Source organism: Chaetura pelagica, unplaced genomic scaffold (assembly GCF_000747805.2).
Source record: "Chaetura pelagica isolate M959 unplaced genomic scaffold, ChaPel_1.0 scaffold596, whole genome shotgun sequence".
Lineage (NCBI taxonomy): Eukaryota > Metazoa > Chordata > Aves > Apodiformes > Apodidae > Chaetura > Chaetura pelagica.
Genome location: NW_009953725.1, coordinates 681,087 through 708,784, shown reverse-complemented (window position 1 = coordinate 708,784; position 27,698 = coordinate 681,087). Strand labels below are relative to the sequence as shown.

The 27,698-nt window shown below is 39.7% G+C and overlaps 1 protein-coding gene across 1 annotated transcript in view; it reads left to right on the top strand.

The window, feature by feature from the left end:
* Positions 1-25,407, top strand: part of GLDC (glycine dehydrogenase (decarboxylating)) — a 34,633-nt gene extending 9,226 nt beyond the window's left edge. The window contains exons 3-23 of the mRNA XM_010000644.1: positions 519-596; positions 1,284-1,431; positions 1,695-1,891; positions 4,065-4,161; positions 5,213-5,318; positions 6,380-6,519; positions 7,206-7,286; positions 7,851-7,948; positions 8,435-8,519; positions 8,613-8,654; positions 11,555-11,697; positions 12,448-12,523; positions 16,479-16,604; positions 17,465-17,614; positions 18,068-18,180; positions 18,769-18,910; positions 20,505-20,616; positions 21,771-21,866; positions 22,908-23,080; positions 23,729-23,809; positions 24,775-25,407. Of these exons, the coding sequence (XP_009998946.1) occupies positions 519-596; positions 1,284-1,431; positions 1,695-1,891; positions 4,065-4,161; positions 5,213-5,318; positions 6,380-6,519; positions 7,206-7,286; positions 7,851-7,948; positions 8,435-8,519; positions 8,613-8,654; positions 11,555-11,697; positions 12,448-12,523; positions 16,479-16,604; positions 17,465-17,614; positions 18,068-18,180; positions 18,769-18,910; positions 20,505-20,616; positions 21,771-21,866; positions 22,908-23,080; positions 23,729-23,809; positions 24,775-24,918 (2,428 nt within the window). The 3' untranslated portion in view covers positions 24,919-25,407. The remainder of the gene's footprint in view (positions 1-518; positions 597-1,283; positions 1,432-1,694; positions 1,892-4,064; positions 4,162-5,212; positions 5,319-6,379; positions 6,520-7,205; positions 7,287-7,850; positions 7,949-8,434; positions 8,520-8,612; positions 8,655-11,554; positions 11,698-12,447; positions 12,524-16,478; positions 16,605-17,464; positions 17,615-18,067; positions 18,181-18,768; positions 18,911-20,504; positions 20,617-21,770; positions 21,867-22,907; positions 23,081-23,728; positions 23,810-24,774) is intronic.
* The last annotated feature ends 2,291 nt before the right edge of the window (positions 25,408-27,698 follow it).

Genomic DNA, 27,698 nt, shown 5'->3' with positions numbered 1-27,698 from the left:
TGCTCTGTTTCATAGTCTGTTTTAATTTTTGTCACGTATGAATCTTGTCTGAGTGCCTGAAATGAACTTTCTTATTTTCAATGGACCAGACATTCATTCAGTCTTACACTTAATTTGGTTATGATAAACAAAATTTAAAACTGGCTTTTAACTGAGGAAAACTCACATTTGGAAAAAGCAATTAATGTAATTCATAGAGTCATAGAATCCTAGGGGTTGGAAGGGACCTCGAAAGATCATCTAGTCCAACCCCCCTGCCAGAGCAGGGTCACCTAGAGTACATCACATAGGAACGCATCCAGGTGGGTTTTGAATGTCTCCAGTGAAGGAGACTCCACAACCTCCCTGGGCAGCCTGTACCAGGGCTCTGTCACTTTTACAGTAAAATTTTTTTTTCGGATATTCACCTTGAACCTCCTATGCTCCAATTTGCTCCCATTACCCCTTGTCCTAAATTCCAGTGGAAAACTTTATATTTTTTATGTATAACGCTTCTTGTTTTCCTTTTTTTCTAACAGGCACAACAAAAGAAGGAAGTTCTACGTAGATGCCCGATGCCACCCTCAAACTATAGCAGTGGTCCAAACTAGAGCAAAGTAATGCTTTTCTCCATTTTCCTCCATATCTTTTCACTTGCATAGAGTAATTTTTCATCTGTGGCTCCTCACCATATACCTGTCATTTTTTAATACAGGCTTATGCTTTCTTTGCAAAATAGAGGCAGAAATCTGTTAATATTAGGTGATGCTTCTACTTTTCCATTAAAATGCAACTGCATTGTAATTAAAAATGATTTAAAAGAAAATAAACATCTGATAAAAAGAAAATATTTAATTTCTGCCTGAAGTTGTTTGCACAAATATATACATTTAGTTTTTAATGCAGTCTGGTAATTTCTTCTAACTATTCTACCCTAGAATAGGAGAACTTCTCTTTTAATGAAAGCTATACCCATTTTAAGTTAACAGTTTAACCATCTTCTAAAAATAAGAATTGGTTCTCAAAGTTAAACATGCTAAAGCAGCAAAATGTTGATAGCAAGCAGCTTATGCATCCAGTGCTCTGCATTGCTCTATATTTCTGATGATGGTATCAAATGCAATTATTATTCAGTATACCAGGACCTGAAACTTCTTCAAAGTATAGTGCTGCAAAGCAGGGTCATCTCTCTGTATGTTAAAGAAAAAAGTAATGTCCAAGTCCATTAAAACATCATATTAAGTATCACTCCAAGGCAGGAAGTGGTTTGAATATGTTGTCTTCTACATGTTTTTGTTTTCCAGTTATACGGGTGTTATTACTGAGGTCAAATTACCTCATGAGATGGATTTCAGTGGAAAAGATATCAGTGGAGTATTATTTCAGTATCCAGACACTGAAGGGAAGGTGGAAGACTTCTCTGAACTTGTTGAAAGGGCTCATCAGAATGGGGTAAAAGAAATTTTATTGATCTCACAGATTTCAATCTGATGCGTCAAACAACCATTGTCATAGCAGCTAGGCATTGGATGAGATACAATCAAAAGTATTCCTCTCCAGCTCCATGCAGATGAAAAGCATTACAACCATTGCACCTCAGCTCTGTGCATACAACACAAAACTGCTTGAAGCTGCATCTTGTTCTGACTTAGCTCCCGTGCAAACACTGTTCATTCAGAAAAGAGGCTGACTGCTCTGTGCACTTCTCTTCTCAGACTCTTGCCTGCTGTGCTACTGATCTTCTGGCTCTCTGTATCCTGAAGCCTCCTGGAGAATTTGGGGCAGATGTTGTTCTGGGGAGCTCCCAGAGGTTTGGCGTGCCGCTCTGCTATGGGGGACCCCACGCAGCGTTCTTCGCTGTCAAGGAAAATCTAGTGAGAATGATGCCAGGCAGAATGGTGGGTGTTACGAGGTAAGAGCTCCCTCAGCCCTTAGTGTCTGCAGGGAAAATGAAAATGTGACACATTATGACCATCTTACGCAGCCTTCATGAATAACACAGCTGACTGTGGTGATGTATGGAACACCTTTTTTCTTTAAAACTGGGAGAATAAAAGTGTCCCGTTTTGAATTTTGACAAGAGGTCTAACTGGGTATATTAGAAATGTGAAGCAATCGTCACTGAAAAGCCTGCATATCTTTGACACAGAAGCTATTTAGATGTATTTCAGTAGCCAAAGGAACTAATGACATTAACCATTACGAACAAGCTTATAAATCTGAATACAATATATTTATAAATACTTCATCTGAATAGTAATATTCTCTCAAATACATTTTTAAATAATCTTGCTTATTCTAAGGGTATCATTAGGCTTTACTCATGGTTCTGAAATCTGATCCTTAATTCAGATTTCAATCAGAAGTCTGGTATGATCTTTTACAAAAGAGCAGTAATGTTATGTATCAAGGTCATGCGACTGCTATTCTGTGACTACAACTAGTTTAATATTTTTTATGTATTTGCATCTTTCTGCATCTCAAGAAAGTTTGAAAGGAAAACGTTGCAGTGGAGAAAGCAACGGTTCTTTCTCAATGCAGCTTTCAGCCATGGATTTTTCACAGAAACAAGGAATGATTGAAGTTGGAGTGGATCTCTGGAGGTCATCTGGTCCTACCTCACTGCTCAAGCAGAGTGACCTAGGGCCAGTAGTGCAGAACTATTCACGATGTCTTTTGAGGACCTCCAAGAAAGGAGACTCCACATGTTCTCCGAGCAGCCTGTGCTAGTGCGTAGTGAACCTCACAGTGCAAAAGTGATTCCTCATGTTCAGGAGGAACCTCCTGGGTTTAAGTCTGCACCCGTAGTCTCTGGTCCTGTCACTGGGCACTGCTGATAAAAGCCTGCCTCTGTCTTCTTTGCACCCTCCCTTCAGATATTTATGTACACTGAGGAGGTCCTGACAGCTGGCAATCCCAGATGTCAGCCTTTCTTCATATGAGACGTTCTCCAGTCCCTTCAATGTCCTACTGGCCCTTTGTTGGATTGTCTCCAGTAGCTGTCTCTCCCTGAGGAGAGATGGGAAGCCCCAAACTGGATGCAGCTTTCCAGGTTTGTTCTCACTAGTGCTGGAGGAGAGGGCAAGGATCACCCCTCTTGACTTTTTGGCAAATATTTGTCTAATGCAGCCCAGGATACCATTCTCTGCCTTTGCTGCTTGGGCACATTGTTGGCTTGTGTTTAACCTGGTGTCCTCCAGATGCCCCTGGAGTCTTATCTACCAAGCTGCTTTCCAGCTTGGTGGCCCCCAGCATCTACTGGAGCATGGGGTTCTTCATCAGGTGCATCACTTTGCACTTCACCATGTTGAAATTCATGAGGTTTCTGTCAACCCATTTCTCCAGCCTGCCAAAGTCCCTCTAGAAGAACTGATAATAAACTAAGCTGTATAGCCAAATCCCCAAACTTATTTAAATATTACAAAACCGGTACACAAGTACTTGGGCCAAGTAGTTGTAACTATTCAAACCCCCCTACAGGCAAATAAAAATTTATATATGTGTGTACATAGTTTGTTCATTTATTTTGGTGGTTGTTGAGAAGGTTTTCTTAGTTTTAAAGGATATTAGATTGGCTCTTACCTCTCCACTTCTAACATGTTAGGAACCGTACAAAAGGACCTCCTAAAGGATGGATTGGCCAGAGCCCCTTCAGTAGTCTCATACAATCTTGTTGGACAGGGTTTTTTATATAAAAACTTAACATTCTCTTATTTGGTATCATTAGAAAAGATGCTGCCTTCTCGGAGTTAGTTCAAATTAAGCTCAGGATTACTATGCAGTTAAAACAGAATAATCTGTAGCATTTTAAGGCAAATACCAAAGCTCTGGTGTTGTATGCTTCAAAGACTCACTGTGTGCTTTGACTGACTGGTCTTGTGTGGCACCCGTGATGTAAATAAAATTCTAGAGACTTCAGTCTCTCAGTTTGGTATCACAGCTGTCCTGACTTACGCTTTATTCTTTAAGCACCTTTCTTTCTCTGAAGATAGACAGCTAGTTTCAGGTTAGCATGCATAGAGCCCCCTGTCTTAAATTACTGCAATTTTTAAGTAAAAGAAGCAACATTTTTGCTTGTGACTTAGAGATGCAAATGGAAAGGAAGTGTACCGACTTGCTTTGCAAACACGAGAGCAGCATATCAGGAGGGATAAAGCTACCAGCAACATCTGCACAGCACAGGTAACTTGCCATGCTTTATTTTCAGGAGTGAGAAATACAGAAGTTAAACTGTAAGATTATAGTTCTAACATCACAGTAAGTTAAGTTAGCTTTATTTGTGATAATTTTTGCTAGAAAAATGAGTAAAATTGATGTATTTTGGTGTTTCTGCATTTGTTTTGAGCCCCTTGAAAGAGGGAACCCTGCGTGACAAGGTATTAATACATTTTCTTTAATAAAGACTTTAACCCTGAATTCATACAGTGTCATGAGTCCATCACACTCAAAAGGTGAATGCCACTGACTAGTGCTTTGTTTGTTCTAGATTAATTAGATCAATTTCTTCAATAAATTAGATCAATTTCTTAATAAAATGGAAGGAAATTCTAATGATCTGAAATTGCCTGCTGGAAGGCAAAAAATCCCCAAAACATTGTAAAATTCTGAAACTACTTGTTCAAATTGTCACAACTTACATTTTTGTTGGTGTGATTTGATGAAAAGGATTACATTGCCAAAGGTCTATCTTTACAGGAAAATACCATGATTAAATAATTAATTTTTCAGAATAGTTATTTTCACCATGCCTCCATCTTTAGCTGCAGAAGTTCCTAATTTTTTCTGCTCCTCTCAATGCTTTGGTCATGCTCTTAATGTTGTGGCAGACTGCGAGGAGAGATTATTACTATTAAACCAAGGTTAATTACTTAGTATTCATGAACTATTTCCAGAAATGTTTTTGTACCAATCCTAAACAATGAGTTTACTATGAGACTAGCTTTACTTGAGAGTCTTCAGCCATCTTTGTTGCAGAAGTTGAATTTAAGTTCACTTTAATTTCTGACACAGTTACATTTCAAAGAGCATTGAATTCATAATCAATTTGCTTACAGTGTCATAGAAGTATTTTGCCTTTCCCACCTTTTATTTTGTAGGCAAGATGTAATCAAGTATAACATCAGCTGGGGATATGTGATTGTCCCTGAGTACCAAAGAAACTTTCCATTAAACTAACATGGAAGAATCTTTGATGATAATGGTAATGATACCCTGAACTGTATTTGGATCCTAGGCTCTTCTGGCTAACATGGCAGCCATGTTTGGTGTATATCATGGGTCTGAAGGATTAAGGCATATTGCAAGACGAGTACACAATGCTACCCTGATCTTGGCTGAAGGTGAGTATTAAGTGCAGAAACTGTTCTTAAATCCTTACACCTTCTTAAATAACACACCTTTTTAAAATAAATTTGAGGGTTTTTTTACTAGCTGATGTGTGTTGTCTCTACTGCAGAGAGAACATTTTGATACAAAATTCATAGCTAATGTTTTTGTATACTTCTGATAATGACATTCAAGAATTAGATATCTATGTGATATGACCCTGCAAGCATTACTTGTTTCCTTGGAAAACTAACAGAAGTCTACACAGTGAGTCTCCAGATGATAACATTCAAATTCTGTTTTCCAGATACTTCACTTACTGGATCATCCTAGTTTTTTAGATTCAGAATCTGAAACTACTATTAATAACACAACAAAAATAACGAACAGATAAGATTAAAGAAATAGTAGTATTTCAGTTAAGTTGCATGGAGTACCATACCTGCTTTAAACACTGAAATTCCAGCTTAAAAGCTGACCAAAAGCACAGAATCTGTAGCAGAAAATAATTATTGCAGCTGGACTGTGTAGTCTGGTAGGTTTTTCTCACTGACATGACTACCACTGATGTCAGAAGGAGCTTATATGCAGAACTGGAATATTGCAAATTGGTGAATGATTGCCACAATTACCAGTGATTTATTTGACAGCTTAGCTGGAAGACCTTTTGCTGCTGTGAAAAGCAGTAAGAGTCTAAACTTAGTTATGGCAAGCTCCATGATGGTCAATACCCATTTATATAATGGTTTTTTTTTATTTCCAGTTTTTTGTTTTTGTCCTTACTGTATTAATATACCAGTACTGGCTACTCTATATATTAAAAACTTGATGTATCAAAAGGATGTTCAGTAGACTGAATCTGCATTGTTAATTAGTTCTCTGTCTGAGTTAGATGCATTTCATGTGCAGTGAAATTTTACTAAAAAGCTGGTGATTTTGCTTCTCTGTACACAAGGGGAATATTTTGTTTTATTATGTAAAAGCATTTACTTAGAAGATTAATAGTGTTGCTATGCAACTACTGTGTGAACAAGCACTACAGCATGCACCTAATAGAATTTACTGGTTTTTATAGGTCTCAGGCGAGCTGGTCATAAAGTACATCATGATGTGTTCTTTGATACCTTGACGATCACGTGTGGATGCTCAGTCAAAGAGGTTTTGGACAGAGCAGCTCTTAGAAAGATAAATTTTCGCATTTATGGTGACAGCAGAGTAAGCAACTACCTAAACCTTTCATAAATTTTGTAGCATGGCTTTTTTCTCCATTAAGTTTCTATTTATTACATCTGCTAAGTAGAACAAAATAATTTACAACTTCTCGAAATTTGTTTAGCTATGTCAGTTGATTAGAAATATAATACAAAGAATGAAGTGATGTACTGAACTTCCAGAAGTAAAAATTGTGATTTAATTTTGTGCCTACTTAAAGAGGATTATCTGGTTACTTCATGTTAAATGCAAAGTGGCCTCCAGAATTCAGGTCCTGTGGCAGTGTGTAAAGACAGATTGAAGTCTAAACCACATTTTGATAGGCTCTAAGGACTTTCGGGTAAATTCAGTAAAATGGGATGGGGGAGGGGATGGTCTAGCAAAATGGACAATTTTCCTATTAAATGGAAAACACCTAAAAACATTCAAAATGAGGTCACAAGTCTGGAAGCTTGTGAGCCATCTGGCTTGGATGGCTTAGCAGGGGAAAGGTAGGAATTGGAAAATTTTATGGAAATAAAATAAATGTATGTATCTGTTACATAAAATTAAGTCACATTTACATACTGTTGGGTAGATTTCTTTTTTAACCTCCTGTGTTTCTGGAATATTTTTTTCCTGACCAGAACAAACATACTATGCCTCTGGAATTGAGAACTTTGATTAATTACTGTTGCTTTTATCCATAGCTTGGAGTGTCACTTGATGAAACTGTAAATGAGAAAGACCTAGATGACATACTGTGGATTTTTGGTTGTGAGTCTTCAGCTGTAAGTAGATGATAGATCATACAGATTAAATTATATGATTGTTTCAGAAGTTTAGTGAAAAGCAAACCTACTCTTGGGACAGTTGTGTGTATGATGAACATTTGTTAAATACTGAGAATTTCAAATACTCTCTCAAAGAAAAAGGTGATTATGAGATAAAAGTTATTTATGTAATTGAGTAATGCCATTTTTGGATTGTGACACTCAGTCCTTTGGGTTAGTTTGGACACCTTGCATTCAGGCTATTACTTGTTTTTTGAGGGTTAGGACATAGTCATCAGTTATTTCTCTCCCACTAGAATCTTTGTTGCATGTCATTAGTGACTAGCAGCTGTACATCCAAGATGAGGACTACTGAGACATCTGTACGCTGTTTTAATATGTTAGTTATATGCAGATACATATGGTAATAATTTCTTTTTTTAAAAAATTTTTTTTTTAAGCCTAAGAGCTGATTAAATCTTTAGGTCAGCTTGTAGTATAATCTAGTTCTGATGAGAAATAACTGTGAAAAGAGAAATTTCTGTGAAAGTATTTGACTCCGTGTTTTTTTGTGTGTCAAAGGAGCTCATTGCTGAGGGTATGGGCGAGGAAACCAAAGGCATCCCTAGCACACCATTCAAGAGAACATCCAAATTCTTGACACATCAGGTTTTCAACAGGTTTGTGAAGTAGTGGTAATTTGATGTGTTAATGGGATCTGAAAGTATCTCCTTTAAAAAGTGGTCAGTTGAGGACAGCTGTATTTTCACTCTTACTTGTTACTCTGAAATAATCTATTTAGTGGTATTTTTTTTATATCTTTCACATTTAAAATGAGCAAAGCAATATTCATAGTCACATGGGGAGTGTGCTTTTCAATTTTCTGCTACAGTGTCCAGGCTGCTTTTTGATGACTTAGTGTCAGCAGACTTACTAGAGCCCTTATATTCCATATTTACTGGTAGCAATTCTGTGCAAATGATAATAGGCATTTTTCATCCACATTGCTATTAGCAAGCATAAATGTTACTGATTTTGAAAGGAGTACCTGTTATACATTAAAAATCATCCTCAGTCTAAATTGATTGCTTATGTTTTTTCCTGTGTTAGAGCACAGATCAACTAGCTAATCTGATTGCCTTAACACCACATTTTGTGTTCTACAGCTATCACTCCGAGACAAATATCGTGCGGTACATGAAAAGATTAGAAAACAAAGATATTTCACTTGTTCACAGTATGATTCCTTTGGTAGGTATTTACCAAAAAGAGAAAAAAAAATAAGTACTTACATACATATTTATTTATTTCATTAAATACTGACAAATGTGTTTGTATTTTTAGGGGTCCTGCACCATGAAGCTCAATAGTTCAGCTGAACTTACAGTAAGTTACAATAATACTGTCTTATTTGAGACCCACGTGGGTAAACTGTTTAGCCGGTGTTATTGTAGAGAAGTAAAGAATATGCTTGGTCTAGTGCTCTGCTGAGGAGTAAGTTTCAGAAGTAGCCAAAGCCATCAAATCCCTTTTCTGCTAGGAAAAAAACTCCAAGGAGCACAGTAAGAGTGCAAAAACAGCAGGAGAATGAGTAGCTTTGAAGGCTCCATTCTGAAAAAAATAATGAAAATAATTTGTGAAATTAGGTATGACAGCCCTGTTCCCTCATGTGATGTTGCAGTACCTAACTTCTAGGTGCTTTACAAATCCTACAGTCACATCCTCAGAAATAAGGAAATAATCTCAGGCAATTTGTTCTTCTTTGTCAGTTTGATGTTTCTTAGGATAGCACTGCTTTTCCCCCAGTGAGGAACTGGAGTCCCTAGACATGTTTATTTTTCTATCTGGTGGCAAATGAAGCAGAACCTTAGCCAGGGTCAGGAGCCAGAATGATTCTGAATGAGCTTCCTCTATTCTCTCTGTATTGACTTCTTGCTTTGATCTTTTACTATGTTTTCTTTGTACCATGGCTCTCACTGCCTTCAGCATGTTTTCTCCCTTCACTGTTTTCTGCCTCGTATTTTCCCTCCTAATTAAAATGGATAGCAACAACTGAGTGTTATGTAGTATTCCACGTGACTCCTTTTGGTTTACCCTACAATCCCACACTTCTATATAGGAGCAGGTGACCTAGAAGGAAAAACCAAGGACTTTTAAGCATCTTCTGAGTGTTAAAAAAAATGTTAATGAAAATCATAGAATCATGCAACCATATAATCATTTAGGTTGCAAAGGACCTTTAAGTCTAACCAAAAGCCTAACACTGACAAGTCCACCACTAAACCTGGTCCCTTTGCTGCCCCATCTACATGTCTTTTAAGCCCAGTGATGGTGAGTACACCACTTCCCTGGGCAGCTTGTTCCAGTGCTTGACAACCCTTTCAGTGAAGATTTTTTTCCTAATATCTAAGCTAAACCTCCCCTGGGACAATTTGAGGTAATTTCCACTTGTGCTATCAATTGTTACTTGCGAGACAAGACCCAACCCCCACCTCACTACAGGTAGTTGTAGAGAGTAATAAGGTCCCTCCTCAGTCTCCTTTTCTCCAGACTAAACAACCCTGGTTCCCTCAGCTGCTTCTCATAAGATTTGTGCTTTGGACCCTTCACCTGTTTTGTTGCCCTTCTCTAGACATGCTCAAGGTTCTTCTTTTAGTGAGGGGCCCAAAACTGAACACAGTGTTTGAAGTGCAGCCTCACCAGTGCTGAGTACTTGTAACCCTCTTGGCCACCTGGGCACACTGCTGGCTCATACTCAGCTGGCTCTCAGCCAACACCCCAGGCCCTTTTCTGCTGGGCAGCTTTGCAGCCTCTCTTCCCCAAGCCTGTAACATTGCGTGGGCTTGTTGTGACTGAAGGGCAGGACCTGGTACTTTGTCTTCTTGAACCTCATGCAAATGGTTTTGGCCCATCAGTCCAGCCTGTCCAGAACCCTCTGTACAGCCTTCCTCCCCTCAAGTAGATCAACACTCCCTCCCCACTTAGTGTCGTCTGCAAACTTATTGAGGGTGCACTTGGTCCCCTCATCCAGATCATTGATAAAGATGTTGAAGAGAACTGGCCCCAACACGGAGCCCTGGGGAACACCACTTGTGACTGGCTGCCAGCTGGATTTAACTCCATTCAATACAACTCTTCATGCCCAGCCGTCCTGCCAATTTCTAACTCAGCAAATCATATGCCTGTCCAAGCCATGAGCAGTCAGTTTCTCCAGGATGCTGTGGGAAACTGTGTCAAAGGCTTTACTAAAATCTTGGTAGACAACACTCACAGCCTTCTCCTCATCCACTAAGCAGGTCACCTTGTCATAGAAGGAGCTAAAGTTCATCGGGTGACACCTACCTTTCATAAAGTCATACTGACTCGGCCTGATCACTTGGTTGTCCTGTATGTGCCACATGATGGCACTGAAAGTTGTCTGCTTCATAACCTTTCCTGGCACCAAGGTCAGGCTGACAGGCCTGTGGTTCCCAGGATCCTCCTACTGGCTCTTCTTGTAGATGTGCAGCACATTTGCCAATCTCCAGTCAGCTGGCACCTCCCTGGTTAGCCGGGACTGCTGGTACATGATGGAAAGTGTCTTGACGAGGACTTCTGCCAGTTCCCTCTGTATCCTTGTCTGGATCCCCATAGACTTGCATATGTCTAAGTCGTGTAGCAGGTCACTAACCATCTCCTCTTGGACTATAAGGGCTTCAGTCTGCTCCCCATCGCTGTCTTCCCGTTCAGGGGCTGAATACCCAAAGAACAACTGGTCTTGCTATTAAAGACTAAGGCAAAGATTAAGTGCCTAAGCCTTTTCCTCATTCTTTGTCAGTATGTGTCCCCTTGGTATCCAATAATGGATAGAGATTATCATGGTCTTTCTTTTGTTGCTAATGTCTTTATAGAAACATTTTTAATTTTATTTCACAGCAGCAGCCAGATTTACGTTCTGCTTGGGCTTTGGCCCTTCTACTTTTTCTTCCTGCATAGCCTAACAACATCTTTGTTGCCCCCCTGAGTTGCTTGCCTCTTCTTCCAGGGGTCATAAACTCTTTTCTATTCCTGACTTCCAGCCAAAGCTCTCTGTTCAGCTAGGCCACAGAGAGGCTGGAAACTTGTCTTGCTGCACAATAAACATTTGATTTTTATTTGAGCACAGGGCAGCTTCTTCCTTCATGGAGTTTAACAACAAAACAGATTTTTCTGCAGAATTTCTTGTTACAGCAAAATATTGTTACACATGGGGGTTTTTTAAAATTCTGTTTATTTATGTGTTTGTTTGTTTGTTTGTTTTTAAATAGCCTATTTCATGGAAAGAATTTGCCAACATCCACCCTTTTGTGCCAGTGGAACAAGCTCAAGGATACCAGCAGCTTTTCAAGGATTTAGAGAAGGACCTATGTGAGATTACTGGCTATGATAAAATCTCCTTCCAACCAAACAGGTAGGAATTTTTTTATGAACATTTGGTCCTTAACAGGACTTGTTACTTTTTTACTTTTTACCTTTACTTTTCATCTCTGTAAGGGCTGGTTTCTCCACCCTTGCTTGCTTAAAATGGTGTTACTGATTTCCTTCTGTAAGTGAAAATTAAGGATTTGGAATAGGAATAAGCTAAATGAGCTGGCAACTATGTAATTGTTGAAATTGATGTTTGATGCACTAGGTAATACTAGATTTGATCGACAGATGCCTCGGTTCTCCATGCTTGCTGAAATAAATAAAGCAGAACTTGAATGATGCTGCTGCAGCCTGTTCATGTCCTTCAGTACTTTTGATACAAAATGAGCAGCAAGGACTTACTCTACATTTGGGATGTCACTGAAGGAGTTCTCACGTTTCACTGTGTACGCTTCAGTGTGCATTTCACTATTAGTTTGCCTCTCTGTAGTTGGGCACACAGTCCCATGCTAGGTGCAGAAATGGGGATCAGCTTCATCACCAGAAGTTTAAGCACATAAATTGGCATAACTTTTTTCATCCATTTTTTTGCAACAGAAGCAAAAGCTGTTAATTAATGTGTGTCCATTTGTAATTTGATCCATGAAATGTGCTTCTTTTAATTTGTTAGCACTTGCTTAAAGCTATTGAAAAGGATTAAGTCTGGACAACTTAGAAGTTTCTGTGGAGAGCTGGAACTTTCTGGTTTGTGTGCTTGTGTGCTTGTGTAACAGGATTTGTGTTCCTCTTGCAGTGGAGCCCAAGGAGAGTATGCAGGTTTGGCTGCAATCAGAGCTTACTTGAATGCAAAAGGAGAGCGTCACAGAACTGTAAGTGCCAACACTCATGTGGGGAAAAACACTGGAGCTGTTTAAGAGACATACAGATATGGTGCTTAAGAGCATGGTTTAAGGACTGGACATGGTAGACTTAGCTTACGGTTGGACTCAATGATCTTAAAGGTCTTTTCCAACTAAAATGATTCTGTGAGTCTGTGATTCTGTAAACAACTTGTTGTTGAGCCGACAGAAATACATGCCCTGAGGCAGTTCATCCCTTCACGACAGGGTGTGTAGGAGGCTTTAGGTAGATGCCTAAGGCTGTAATCACCTCCTATAACTTTAGATTCTACATCTGAACAGGCATGCAATTCCATTGAATTGGCACACCACTTGAAGGAAGTGTGTCTTCCCTACTACAGTGAGACCCAGGAGCTCCTAGCACTGTTCTGGGGCTTGGCCCGTGCCTGTTGGGCCTCTGTCTAACACCAGGACAGAAGCAGGGGAAGGTGTGCCTCGGCCTCAAAGGACACAGTGGTTGAGATTGGGACACAAACCTCAACCACAGTGATTGTCCCAGCAGTGAAAAGGAAGCACTAGCAGTGGAGATCAAGAAGACCATCAGTTAGCAAAGGAGGAGAAGGAGGTGGGGTCTGGTCAGGAAGCCAGTCTTTTGGAAGTCATAGAAGTCATTCAAGAGGTAGAAACCACTCCATCCCTAACCTTGAGCAAGTTCCCAGGATAGGTGGAAAAATTACAGCTGCTGGCCTGGCAGGCATACTGCTGCAATGTTGCTCAAATTGTTGCTGGGATGTGGGAGGGGATAGTGAGGAATCAAGCGCAGGAAAACCCAGCAGCCAGGTTCCCTTGGTAGGTACCAGGAAATCAACAGGGAAATCAGAACAGAGCTGACAACCTGCAGCCTCTGCCAGTGGTTCCTGTTGAGTGTGAGGTTTCCCTCCAAGAGTGATCTTGTCAATTACTGAGGCAATTGAATCCCTGCTGAGGAAAGTGTTCAGCATCTAAGAGAATTAGCCATGTTGAATCACAGAATCATATAATGCCAGGTTGGAAGGGACCTTAAAGATCATCTGGTTCATCCTTTCTAAGAAATCATAGTTTAGATGAGATTGCTGGGCACCCTTTCAAGCTGAGTCTTAAAACTGTCCAGTGTAGGGGAATCTACCACTTCCCTTGGGAGATTATTCCAATGTCTAACTGTTCTCATGGTGAAAAAATTTCTACCGGAGTCCAGTCAGAGTCTCCCCAGGAGTAACTTGCACCCATTACTCCTTGTCCTTTCCGTGTAATTTCTTGTAAATAGGAAGTCTCCATCTTCTTGGTAGCCACACTTTATGTACTGGTATGTGGTAATAAAGTCTCCCCTAAGCCTTCTTTTCTCAAAGCTGAACAAACCCAGTTCTCTCAGCTTTTCCTTATATGGCAGGTCCTCCAGTCCTCTGATCATCCTTGTGGCCCCTCTCTGGACCCTCTTTCCAAACTGTCTGCATCTTTTTTGTATATCAGGGAGCAGAACTTAACACAGTGTTCCAGGTGTGGTCTAACCAGCACTGAATAGAGCAGGATGATGTCCTGCTGGTGATGCCCTTGTTGATGCAACCCAGCATCCTGTTGGCTTTCTTTGCCCCTGCAGCACACTTCACTAATCTTGAGTCTGTTATCCACCAAGTCCCCCAGGTCCCTTTCCACAGAGCTACTCTCCAGCCATGTGCTTCCCAGTGTGAACTGCACTCCTGGGTTATGTATTCCCAGGTGCAAGACCTTACACTTGTCCTCCTTGAACTTCATAACGTTCTTGTTAGCCCAGTCCTTCAGCCTGTCTAGGTTATCCTGGAGGGTGTGTATCCCTTCTGGAGTGTCCTTCTCTCCGCTCATTGTGGTGTCATCTGCAAACTTAATCAGGGTGCTCTTGATCCCAACATCCAGGTCACTTATGAAGATGTTAAACAGCATTAGGCCCAATATCAATCCCTGGGGGACCCCACTTGTGACCAGCTGCCGGTTTGAAGAGGAACTATATACTGTCACCCTCTGGGTAGGATCTGTCAGCCAGTTCCCCACCCACTGCGTAGACCACTTGTTAAGGCTATAAAAAGTCATTTTCTCCAGGAGGAGGCTGTGGGCAACTGTGCCTTGCAGAAGTCCAGCTAGACAATGTCCACCGCTCGCCCTTCATCAACTGAGGGGGTTACTTTGTCGTGGAAGGTGTTCAGGTTCGTCAAGCACAATTTGCCCCTGGTGAATGCAGTGGTGAATCCAATGGTGGAGGTGGTCTGCAGTGACCTGGACAACAAACAGATCTACACAGATCTGCATGACATCTAGTGTGCATGGTCTGTGTAGAGATCTGTGGAAAATGTATCAGTGTCATAGGACAGCTCACTAGTGATGCAGAAATGGCTACATCTTGACGTACCAACTGTGGAGAGACTGTCTTACCAGCTCTAGGGTGTTTCAAAGAGAACCCCTCAACTTCTTATCCCCACAGGCAGTGTACTGGCTGTCAGTGTTGCCCTACAGAGTCAACCTTCCCTTGCCAGAGGTAAAGGGTGCTCCAGGTGCACAGCACATGGCACCACTGCTCTGCTTATTCCTGCATGGCTGGGTTAGGACACAAGGAAGAGGAACAGTGCGCTTACCTCAAAGGTAGAAGCCTGTGTACCTGAACAGCAGGAGAAGACAGCTACTGAGAGGGAACCAAGAAGGCTGCCACATCAGTTGTTGCCAAGACAGTGGAAAGCAATCAGTAGTCCCCCAGACACAGAATAAGGGCTGAAAATGCCTCTTGTGCTTAGAAATAACTGGAAGTTTAGCTGCATGGAGCAGAGAACTTGAGGGAGAAAAGAATTGAAGCAAACGTTGGCCTTTGAACTGAAGTGACCTTTTCTCCCCGGCTGGAGGAAGTGTTAACCAGCAGACCAAGATTCTTGCAGTCGGCATCGTTTGGATTTGGTGCCCTCTGGTGGGAAAAAAATATCGACATTAACCGACAGCTCACATCTGTTCCCTTTGTCGCCCAATCAATCACTTCTGTACCCAGCAGCTGCAGCTGCAGCCCAGCGAGTCCGGGTGGCAATCTAGACTCAGCACTGGGGCTGGGATCCCGGTGCTTCCATTCAGCACAGCAGCACAAACACTGACAGTGCACTGCAAGAAGAGCAAATACCCAGGTGCTGAGACAGTTGGGTTAGTTCCTTGGAATAGCTTCTAAAGTAATTAACATTTGTCTCAGCATCTTCATGGAAGATGAAGTAGAGACCATAATGCATTTTCTCATGAAAACACAGTGCCTTACTGTCAGTTATTAAATGCAGCTAAGTTTGAGTAACTCAATAAAGTTACTTAAATCAGTCCTTCCAAGAGAATCACAATAGAGGGATGTTTCAATAGCCTTGTTGAATAGAAGCAAAGGATTTTTTTTATTTATGTTTTTTTTAGAGGAGATGTATTCATTGTCTTTAGAAGGGGTGGAGTTCCTAGCAAATGTCTGGAAGCTGTCTGAAACTTCTTAGCTATAGCCAGAATATTTCAGTTTAACTTTTTGTTTTGAACAGAACACAGAAGAAAACACTTTGGAAGTCAGCTGAAGATATAGTGAAAAGTTGGAATTAGATATTTTCCTTTTAAGTCATTGTACATGGGAAGACTGATTACTGCAATTTTTTTTTTATTTTTTTTTTTTTAAAAAGGGGTCGAGAGGAAAGGATTTTAGATGTGAGTATCTGAAATAATAGTGTGGAACTGCAGACTTAAATATTATTTATGTAGCAAATGAAGCTTAATTTTCCAAATGAGAATTTCCAAATGAGAATTTAGATTGTGATACTTGAATGGATTTTCTTCAAAGAAAATTGAGCTGCATCTTTCAGTATGAGAGGCAATTTGCTGGTCAACAATCCTTCACAATCCCTTTTTGAATACTTGGATAATGAGTTGTAGCTTAAACTAGTTATACTTTAGCCCCTCCTTCTTTTTCCCTCCTCAGGTCTGCCTTATTCCTAAATCTGCTCATGGTACAAACCCAGCAAGTGCACAGATGGCAGGGATGAAGATTCAGCCAATTGAAGTGGATAAAAATGGGAGCATTGATACTGCCCATTTAAAAGCAATGGTGAGTATTCAGTTATCTTTAATTTTCAAGGCAAGAACATGCCCTCTTCTCTACAGGTAGTAGTGCTGGCAGTTGAACCAGGTTTTTCTTTGGGAGGGAACAGGGCAATAGCAGTGAACACATGATCGAAAAGGTTAATTCCTTTCTTTGCTCACCTAGAAACTATCCATGTGATACTTGTGAGATTTCCTTTAATTTGAGGATCTTTGGTGCAGGAATGGCTCAGAGGGTCTTTCTACACAGTAGGCTCTTTTGCAGCAGGCCTTTTTCCTGTGTATCTAGTATTTGAAATGAATGAAGCATGTTAATGAGGGTGAAGCATTTGAAACTGCACTTTAACCTTCACTTAGCAAACTTCATGTCCACTTCTGTTGGATAAGGTGTTGCTAGAAAACTTTTCACTTTTTTGAGTAGATTGGTTGCAGGTGAAACTTGGGAATCCAAGAGATTAGTAGGACACAATTCCAAAAATACATATCTGAGCAGGCTTTTATGATACTCTTAGAACTGTGTTGCTGAGCGGAATGGTCATTAGATCACATTACATTGAAGGCCAAATGTTTCACTTGGCTTGTCTTAAGGTCCCAGAAGTGACTATTATACATATATCTTTTAACACCATGTGTTCTTCCTTGATTTAAAGTTCTAATAAATGGAGAAAACAGTTTTTTTCCACAGGTATTGTTGAAGAAAAGAGCCCAGTGTCTTTTGCTGACTGTAGATGACTACCTGCTGATAGGCTTGTTTCTCACCTGTAGAACTCCTGATGACCTTAGTGTCATGTTTTTGTAAAAAATCTATTCTTAAAAAGCTGTAGGAGCCTCAATTACCTCTTTTTCTCTCTCCCTCTCTGCTACCAGGTTGACAAGCACAAAGAGAACTTGGCAGCCATCATGATCACATACCCTTCCACCAATGGTGTGTTTGAAGAGGAGATTGGAGATGTGTGTAACCTGATTCACAAGCATGGAGGCCAAGTTTACTTAGATGGAGCAAACATGAATGCCCAGGTAGAAAATCTCCTAGGTATATTTGTTACAACTGGGTGCGTATATTTCCTTGAAATAAAAATAGCACAGTAGTACTCAGCTCAGACTGTAACACAGCTTCCTCAAAGATTGCAGTGTTTTGGGAAAAAGGTGAGGTTTCCAAGTACAGTAATAAAAATTAGATTGTGAAAGTAATTATCTTTTATCCAATTTAGCCCTGAAATGTGTTGTAAGATATATGAGTTTTTCACTGAAATGGGCTTAGTCTGACTAAGCTTTGTCAATGACCTTTTTTACAGACAAGCAGGAAATCCTAAAGCAAAACAATTGTTTGCATCCATGTTTATGATGTGTCACGTTAACGAAAAATGGTAAAACAAATAATACCTTTTTCAACTTGTTTTTCTTGAACAAAGCAATAGATCTTAAAATGGCATGTAAAGAATACTTTGAGACAGAGTATTCCCTTCACAGGTGGGTCTGTGTCGTCCTGGAGATTATGGCTCTGATGTCTCTCACTTGAATCTTCACAAAACCTTTTGCATTCCCCATGGAGGAGGAGGACCAGGAATGGGACCAATTGGAGTGTGGGTATCTCTTTTCTAGCTTTTTCTTAAAAAAAAAAAAATCTCTTAGTGAATCTTAGTTGGCTGTTCATTTAAGTACAGAGCCATGAATGGGAAAGGTTTGTGAACTTTTGTCCTTCTCTGGGATTCTCCATGTGCTGATGTCATGAATGATGAAGTTCACATGTTCCCAGACCCTGCCTTTCATGTTACATACATACTTTAGTGTATATAGAAGACCTTTTTCAGCAGTCGCTTTTGTCAATAAATGCAGAGATGATCTGTGGACTTTGAGGGCTGAACACAGTCCAGAACACAGAACTGGTTCATGAAGTACATGAATCTATCCTTGTAGTGCAGTCATAATTCTTTAAAAGAAAATAATCTTACTCTTTTTAAAAGATCATTCTGATTGGGATAGCTGCATGAATATCTTGTGATAGGTTGAAAACTGAGTGTCATCCTACATTTTCACCAGTTATGTTAGTAAACTTTCTTTTGAAGAAAACATACTTCCTGGAGGACTGCATTTGAAAGGAAGGTGAAGGGGAGCTACTTCTGAACAGAATAACACACACTGAAGTTCTAAAATCAATGTTTTTGTTTTAGGAAGAAACATTTGGCTCCATACTTGCCTACCCACCCTGTCATCAAAATGCAGCTGGATAAGGATGCATGTCCTTTGGGTACTGTCAGTGCTGCACCATGGGGTTCCAGTGCTATATTGCCAATTTCCTGGGTGTATATCAAGGTGTGTACTTTTGTAAGGGGTATCAGCTGAGGGTCTGTTTCAGCAATTCTGGGGACCACTGGAACCACATGGACAGGTTTAAGAGCAACTCATAACAAGATAGTTGTGTAGACTGAAGTGCATGTGGCTGTAGCATGGTCATAGGTTATTTACATCCTTTGAACCTCCTCGTTTTCCTAATTCTGCTTTCTGGGTAGGACAGTGGAACAGCCTTTTGCCACCTGCTGCAAAAGAAAAGGGTGGCAGGACAACAGCTGTATCTATGCAGCCTGTTTAATTCTTCTGTCTCTTTTCTATAGTAATTCTTGAGACAAGTGGACACAAGGCAAAAAGCTGCCATCAGGCTTCCACCTTCAAGTTTTCACATTTGAAAGTTGCTTGGTAATTACTGATCTTCCAAGAACATTTTTGGTTGTATGCTGGAGTATTGGTATAGGTGACCTGTACATAACATTTAACTTCCTGAAATTTGTTTAATAAGAACTTGAATTCTAGGGGATTTTACTGAATTTGAAAACTGAACTTGATTTTGGCTTTGGATGTGTGCCAACTTGGTGATGACCTATGTAATTTTTTAATGCCTTACAATTTAGTGATAAGCAGGCAAATACTTGGTTACATATGTGGAATTATTCAGGGCTGAGTGTAGATTCAAATTCTGCCTGAGAAGAGGGTGTGCTGGAACTCTGAGTAACTTTTAAAGCTTTCAGTGAGAGAAAGCTGGAACGGTGAACCGTGTCATTCAGGGTACCCTGTAGCCAGTCTGATACTCTTAAAGTTGGAAACTTCCAGTCCTGGGGAAACCAGCTCTTCTGGAATTTCAAATGAGCTAATAGGAGCTAGTACAACTTCCCTGGGGGTTTTTCAGCTGTGGGGAAAATCACTTGTGACTGTAAGCTGGTTCCTCTTATGGAATAGTTAACTTGTAGTAGACTTTTAAGGGAAGATGTTTCTTTACAGTGCAAGGTGCCTTGTTTACACTGTTCTGTATAAAGGTGCAACCCTGAAGGCTGTTGGGCTTTCTCCTTTGCCAACTTAACTCCTAAGTGCAGCATGAAAAAATTCAGCCACAGCTCAATTCTAGCACTGACCTTTAGCAGCACTTTAGCAGAGAAGCAAGTTCATTGGTGTTCATTTGGCTCTGGTCTTTGTTAGTGCACAGTATTACCTGTGACATGACAGCAAAGACGAGACAGCATACATAGATTTTTTGGGAAGCTCTCTAGACACCCTTTCCTTGCGGGTAACGATGGTAACAGGCATTGTGTACGGATGACATTTTTGAGTTCTGCTCACTTTTTTTCTGTTTGCTTCCGAGCTTCTCAGTTTTGGGAAAGGTTTGGGTTGTTACTGACTTCAACAAAAACACTTGTACAGTAAGCAGTCTCATAAGGTATGCATACCAAAGTTGCTCTCAAATAATACCCAGTGCTTTTCTGTTAGTGTAATGCAAAAAAGTATAATAGCAGTGTGACTGCCCTAAGATTAGCTAGGTGCATTAGAGTGCTTTTGTCTGTCATGCTAGCCAGTACAAGAACACACTTAGTTGCTTGGGAGTGTTTTAAAATCTGTTTCTTTGTTATTCCTCTCCCAGACAATGGGAGCAAAGGGTCTGAAACATGCTTCTGAGATTGCTATACTAAATGCAAACTACATGGCGAAGAGGCTAGAGAAGCACTACAAAATCCTCTTCAGAGGAGCAAAAGGCAAGTATTGGACAATTTGTTTTCTTCTACAAAGCTCACTTTCTTTTTCATAGTATAGAAGTTGGCATGCAATTTGGTTCTTTTTTAATACAGTGTGACAGCTTCATCTCAGATTTTTCTTGATGTTCCTCAGAGAAATAACCAGCTACATGCTTCTGTGGAGGTATTGCAGTGAAAATGATACTTGGAAATAGAAGAAAAACTGCCTGATTTTACTTAGATTAAAAGATGAGAAAAGATGATGTAAAGCTTGGCATCAGATTGTTCTACTTTAAGTCTAGTAGTAGATTAACAAGCAGTACAAGAAGGAGAAGCAATGAAGTTGAGACCTTCAAATCTCCCATAACCTATGGCACAACAATTTAAGAACTGGAAGCAACTTTTTGGACCTGTACTTTCCCTTGCACACTCCCTTTGAAAAATAACTCCAGATTTCTCTCATTTCCACTCCTTATTCTCCTTGTGAGATTAGGGAGAATCCCCTTGGCAGTGTGAAATACTTTGGCTATAGCTCTCCAGTCTTGCAGCAGGACAGAAGTAATGAAAACAGGTGAAAGTAGTGTAACTAACCTATCAGAGAGTGCTATTTTGCTTGTTAATCTTAATGTCACCAAAGAACATTTGAGTACAATATGTATGCCTTTCAAAATAGAGGTCTTAAATTTAATGGAGTACACCTTCGCTAAACCTGCAGATTGCAGTGAATGGAAGTTGCAAATTCTGAAAAATTCAGCTGGGTTCTCCAGGATCATGGATATACATTTAGATAACTTGTCTTCAGACTCTCTGTAACACCAGATTTGAGCTTTTCTCCACCATAACAATGACTTACTTGAGACAGCCTAAGACCTAAATTGTGCTGGGCCATTGGCACATCCAGGTATTTGTCAGGGTGTGCATAAATCATACTTACACGACCCTTTCCTAGTGCTGATCTTAGAAATGAGGCCTCTTCTTAATGTGACGTGGGATTCAGAGGGCCAGTGTCTCTGTGTCTTACCTGATAAATTCTCAGGTTTGAGTTTTTGCCCAAGTGGTTATTTTTTTAATTTGACTTTTTGCCATGTTCTCCCAAGAACCAATTAGAATAAACTGGTTGGTAGATTTAATTGTTTTCTAGTAAATAAAACTAGTGTGCACTTTTTTCTTTACAGGTTATGTAGCCCATGAATTCATTTTGGATACAAGACCTTTCAAAAAAACAGCAAACATCGAAGCTGTAGATCTTGCTAAGAGACTTCAGGATTACGGTAAATCCTTTTTTTAAAAAAAAAAAACCAGCAACCTAAGTGAGAAATTCCTACATCTCTTCTAAGGGGAAGCAGAAAAATTCTAGTCCTGCGCATATCAATCATCAGTGAGTCACAGTCATTTCAAATCTCCTCATGTTCATTAAGGGCTTAGAGAGATACTTGCATCAATTGATGTTTAGTAGCTACTGACAGGTGTGCTGCTACCTCCCCGGTTTTGTGGACTGCCCCTTCAAATCTGCAATTACATGACTCTTAACCAGGTACATGTGCTCTGAAGAATCTGATCGTGGCTACTCTTCGGCTGCCAGGCAGGATGACCCATTGAACTGCTTGCTCCTATGCAACTCTGCCTCTAACAGATATGCATAAAAGCTGTTAAAATCCTAATTGATAATACCTTGTCAGTGAGATAATCCAAAAAAAGACCAACCACAACCACCCTTCCTGCTTTTTAATGGGCTGCTATGGCCTGAAATGCCATGCACCACTTTGAATAGACTTTTCAGTGGGTATAGGTATGAGTTACATGGATGAAATTAGTAAAGTTCAATCCTCTGCAGCTGAAAGAAAAGCATCATGAGGGTGTAATTAGCAGTAGTGCAGGAAAGGAATAATGAGAGACCACCTTTTCTTTTTACTGTTTACCAGTGCAGAAATCTGTATGTGTCTCATTTTGCCATTAATTGTCATAAGAAGGTAGGGTGGCAAAACACTTCTACTGAAGTGAGCAGCAGGAACAGAAATAACCAGGTAAAAAAGCAGTATACTTTTGGGTTGAAAATATAGCAAAAGGAGCAGGTTTTAAGAGTGTTTCATTATATCAGTGCGTAACACTATTGTAAATACTACAATGGCATTACTTTTCAGTGTTAAAAACTAAGGTACTTGAAAAGTCTGCCAAGACTACCAAATATTTCAGTCCTGTAAAGAAAGGGCTGGATTTGTGATTCATTTGCTAGCTAATGCATATATTAACTCATAACCTATTGTCAGGGACTGATGTTTTCTATTGCCAGTGACTGATTTCTTCTTTATCAGGTTTTCATGCTCCAACCATGTCCTGGCCAGTGGCAGGGACACTTATGATTGAACCAACAGAATCTGAAGACAAAGCAGAGCTGGACAGATTTTGTGATGCAATGATCAGCATTAGGCAGGAAATTGCTGAAATAGAGGAGGGCAGGATGGACCCCCAAATTAACCCACTAAAGGTATGATGGCATGTAGGGCAAGTTACCAGCATCAGCTTAACCCTTGAGACTTACTTGATGCTACAGGAGCCTGCTTCCTGGTCTTTCAGTACTCTTAAATATAACTGTGTGCAAAACTGAACACATGAACTTCTTGAAATTTGACTTTTTTTAGAAACCTTAAAACTTTTTCAAATTTGAATTTTAGCTTTTTCTAATCTGAAGCCTAGCCTTTGCTGACAGATCAAAGAAAGTTATTTACACAGGCACACAATAATTTTTGAGGCGATCTCAAAATGATGGAGAGATGCTCATTTATCTGTTTTTTACTAAAGATTGAACTATTATTTTAGCAAATGCAGCACAAAATTGCTATAGGCTCAAGTTCTGTTGTACTGAGTTTTTGAATACTGAGGGGATTTAGTGAAAAGCTGGAAGCATATTCAAACATTGGGTAGTATCTTCTGGCTAACTGAAAAAAAAAATCAGATACTGACTTGCTGCCTGGTTTAAATCTGCCTTTTTTTCCCCAGATAAGTGCTATTCTCAAGAGACTCTCCTAGACAGTAATTATCTTATATAGTAATGTGAACTTGAGGGAGGGTACATGCTGATAAAGTAAACTGAATTCAGTAATTCCATGTCCTAAACATGTCTTTTTGCTTGTAGATGTCACCACATACACTGAACTGTGTCACTTCTTCCAAGTGGGATCGTCCTTATTCCAGAGAAGTGGCAGCATTCCCACTGGTGAGTAAATAATGGGACCCTAGTGGTGTGGTAATACAGAAATATGCTTTCTGCTTTTTGGTTTTCTGGCCAGTGGAGATCAAGTAAACTGCTAAGAATAATAACACGAGGGCCTTTTTTTGCTGTTGCTTGATACTCCTCTGTGTGAACTCTACAGTAGTTCCATTTGTTTTGTTTTCAGAGACAAGGAAAAAAGTCTCTACACATGAAGTTCAAACTTGGTTTTCTAAATCTCAGCACTTCATCATTGGATATTCCTGTTGGAAACAGTTTTTTCAATTCTAACATATGGCTCGAGGGGTTCCCAAAACACAGTCCCATGTCCTGATGTTCAATGCCCTGCTCCAGAGACCTTGTATGAGGGTTTGGCAAGATGCACAGTCACTGTGGGGCAAGCCACACCAGTGTGAGCCTGATACAAATAAAGCTCCAGTTGGAGCTGGATACATCAGACTTTTTCAGAGCAGTACATAAAATTACTTCTACAATCTTAACAGTTAAACATATGTGCAACTATTTTTTCTCAACTGAAAATTAATTACATCTATTTTATTGGTATGTGCTGTTTCAAAGAGTAAGAATTTAACCGCACCTGTGAAGTTTGCTGCCTTGTTTTATGTATTATAACTATATTGAATAGCACAAGTCTTGGTAGTCTTTTCTTTGGTTCCTATCTGTTAGCCAGTTACTACTAAGGGTCACAGTTTCCTTTTATCCCATGACAGCTGTTTCTTGTCAAGTACTTATTAAGAGGACATGGTTACACTTTTTTGAAAATCTATTCTTTTGACTGCCAACTGTATTATACATGCTTTTTAAATGTCAGGGACTGCATATAGATTTGAAGTATGACTTTGCTTAAAAAAAATTCACTTTTTCAGCATTTTTCTTAAGACTTCTAAAGTCTATTAAAATCACGTAGATTTGCTTGGTGTAAAAAATGTACTTGTCTTTTCTCTCCTCAGCCATTTGTGAAGCCCGAAAGCAAGTTTTGGCCCACAATTGCTCGCATTGATGACATCTATGGAGATCAACATCTGGTTTGTACCTGCCCACCAATGGAAGCCTATGAATCTCCCTTTTCTGAACAAAAGAGAGCATCTTCATAAGACTGCTTCTAGCTGCCTGGGCTTCTGAGTCCATCAGAATGGCCTTTTCCTCACTGACCTGATAGGGGATATATATACTGTGTATATTTTGGATAATCACCATGTTTGTTAATTGAATCACTGATAGTTAAAATGTAAATACAATCAATTCATCAGATGTAAACGAAACGTGATTGTTTCACAAGCAATAGATGTTGAAGTTGCCTTAACTCGCAATTTTGTCTGTGCTAAAAAAATTAACAATTAACACCTAATTTGCAAAGTGGCATGGAAGATACAGTTAAAAAAGTAGAAAAGATGCAGATGCATAAGGCAATAGTAATTAATATTAACTGCAGGAGTAATTGTTTATATTTTGTAAAAAAAGATGAAGTAGATTGTTTAATTTACTTCACATATTACCACTAGCATTGCTAGTGTTAATATTTCGTACTGCCTTTTTTTTACTTACCAATGTTAGTTCCCTAATAAAAACACTCAGAATTTTAAGTATGTTCATGTTCTGGATTTTAACTTTTCAGCTGGATTTACCCAGTATAAAATTATGAAGCTTAAGTTCTCGTTTGTCAGAATTGCCACAGCAGTAACAGCTTCTACAGAAAGCAAAACACTGGCAGAGATAAATACTGAAATAAATCTGATTTTTTAATGAGCTAGAATGATCAGTTTTACTAAGCAGTAACAAACAACTGTTTTTCTATTTGACATAAAGTTTTCCTTGTAGTTTCATCTAATCCCCTCTTCTTATTCTGGAGAAGGCATGAAATACCTTTTCTAACAGACTGTGAGCTGCTAATTATGAGTTAGATCTCACCTAACAAAGTATTCTCTTTCCGCATTTTCTCAAATCTCTCAATGTTAGATACTGGCTTTGGTTTATACAGTGCACTCAAACTGCTTTGTTTTGTCATCCAAGTCTACAGCTTGTGATTCACAGCTCTACCTCCATATGGCTGGCTCTCCAACCATACCAACAACACCACAGGACAAGAGCCCTACTGCAACAAACACAATGCCACATGCAATTAATTACTCAGCAGCCAGAAAGCAGACCTTAAACAGGAGCCTCTTCTAATCTGTTCCCAGTCAAATTTATATAAAAGTAATCCTCTCACCAGTCACACAGACAGACCGTGCACATTATGAGAACATCTTAAAGGAACCTGAGAGGGGATATGAGCAGATTCATTTGTGTTTGCTACACGTGAGCACATCTGTAGAGAAAAATTCATGCAGCCACATGAAGCAGGACCTTAGTGAATGAGGAAGCAGGTACCAGGGTAACATTCAGACTGGGGAAAAGACTGCAGAGTTTTGCACCTTAAAACCAACAATTACTCGACCTCTCCTTCAAGGTCTATGTGCACACTCATGCCAGGGAGCTTTCTCTGAAGTGCCACAAATGAGGCTAGTGTTCACACTATTTTAAGTACTGTGCTTCTGTGTCCTTTATAGTGAAAGTTTTGGGACTGCAGCTTCTTCATTACCTACCTTATCACTTCAGTGGGGCGTTCAATTACACAAAGAGACTGCAGGAGACAGGAATGGATTTCATTAAAAAAAGGTTAGCCCAGAAAGCAGTTTTGATGGGAAAAGCTGCATCAAGGTCCTAAATGGTCTGAATACATAGTGAAGAAAATAAATTTTATGCTCTAGAATTTACTATTGGAAAGGGTGTCTTTCAGTAGCTGCAGATACAGCACTAGGGATATAAAAAACCATGAAAAAACACTCCAAACTTGTGAGGAAAGGACAGTCTTTCTGTGTTGCCAGCTTAGCTCCATAAAGTCAGGTCAACCTACTTCAATGTCTGCTAAAGGCAGGTTCATGTTGCTTGATTGTGACTGTCACTGAAAAGATATATTAAAAAATCGAAGTGCATATTTTTGTATTAAGCAGAGACCATCTCATTGCTGACCTCAGACTGACAAATTTATCTCATCAATTAATTGGTAAAAGCTATCCCACAGAAAAAGGCATTAAAAGATCTAACATGTTTCACAGCTCTTTGCTATAAAGTCACAAGTCTTATGTGCTTGCTGCACAGACACAATGTTTGTTACAGAAGTTAAATTACATCTGCTTTCCCCATGAAATACTGACCCAACATTTTCTAAAAAAATCTGTCTACAGCCCTTTCAAACTGTGTACTTAATACTAACACTGATTCACCTAATAAAGGCTGAACCTTCATTCTAGCGAGCACAGAAAAAGCTGAGGAGTTAAATCTTTTACAAATATTCAACAACAACTGTTTTTCTGGCATACGACTAGAGATAGTACCAGCATTATGTATTGTGGATGCAAATTAAATCCTAGGTAGAATATGGGGGAGAGTGGAGAGAGAGAGGCTGATTACTTTGGATAAAGCGAATAAGCCAAAAAAAAACCTGCACTGTTGTGTGCACCTCAATGACTGGTTCATTACCACACCATAGTAAGGGCAAGATCTTAGATTACTGAGAATTACATATATACTTCCATATGTACTTCTGTGGGCTACTTGGCAGGCTACAGGTTGTCAGTGCTGACCATCTCTGACTAATTGCTGCTGCGTGGGGCACCCACAGCTCCCAGTTGCACCCAGCTGCCTGCAGGCCAGGAAGGGTCCCCTCTGACTCCAGGACACAGATCCAGCACTAACTAAAAATAAGAAGCCCACCTAAAGAAAGCATTTAGTAACATGAGAAAAAAAAAGAGGAAAAAAAAAAAAGAAAAGAAGAAAAAGTTATTATTTAAATACATCAATAGCAGTAAAAACAAAATTAGCAACATTTCTG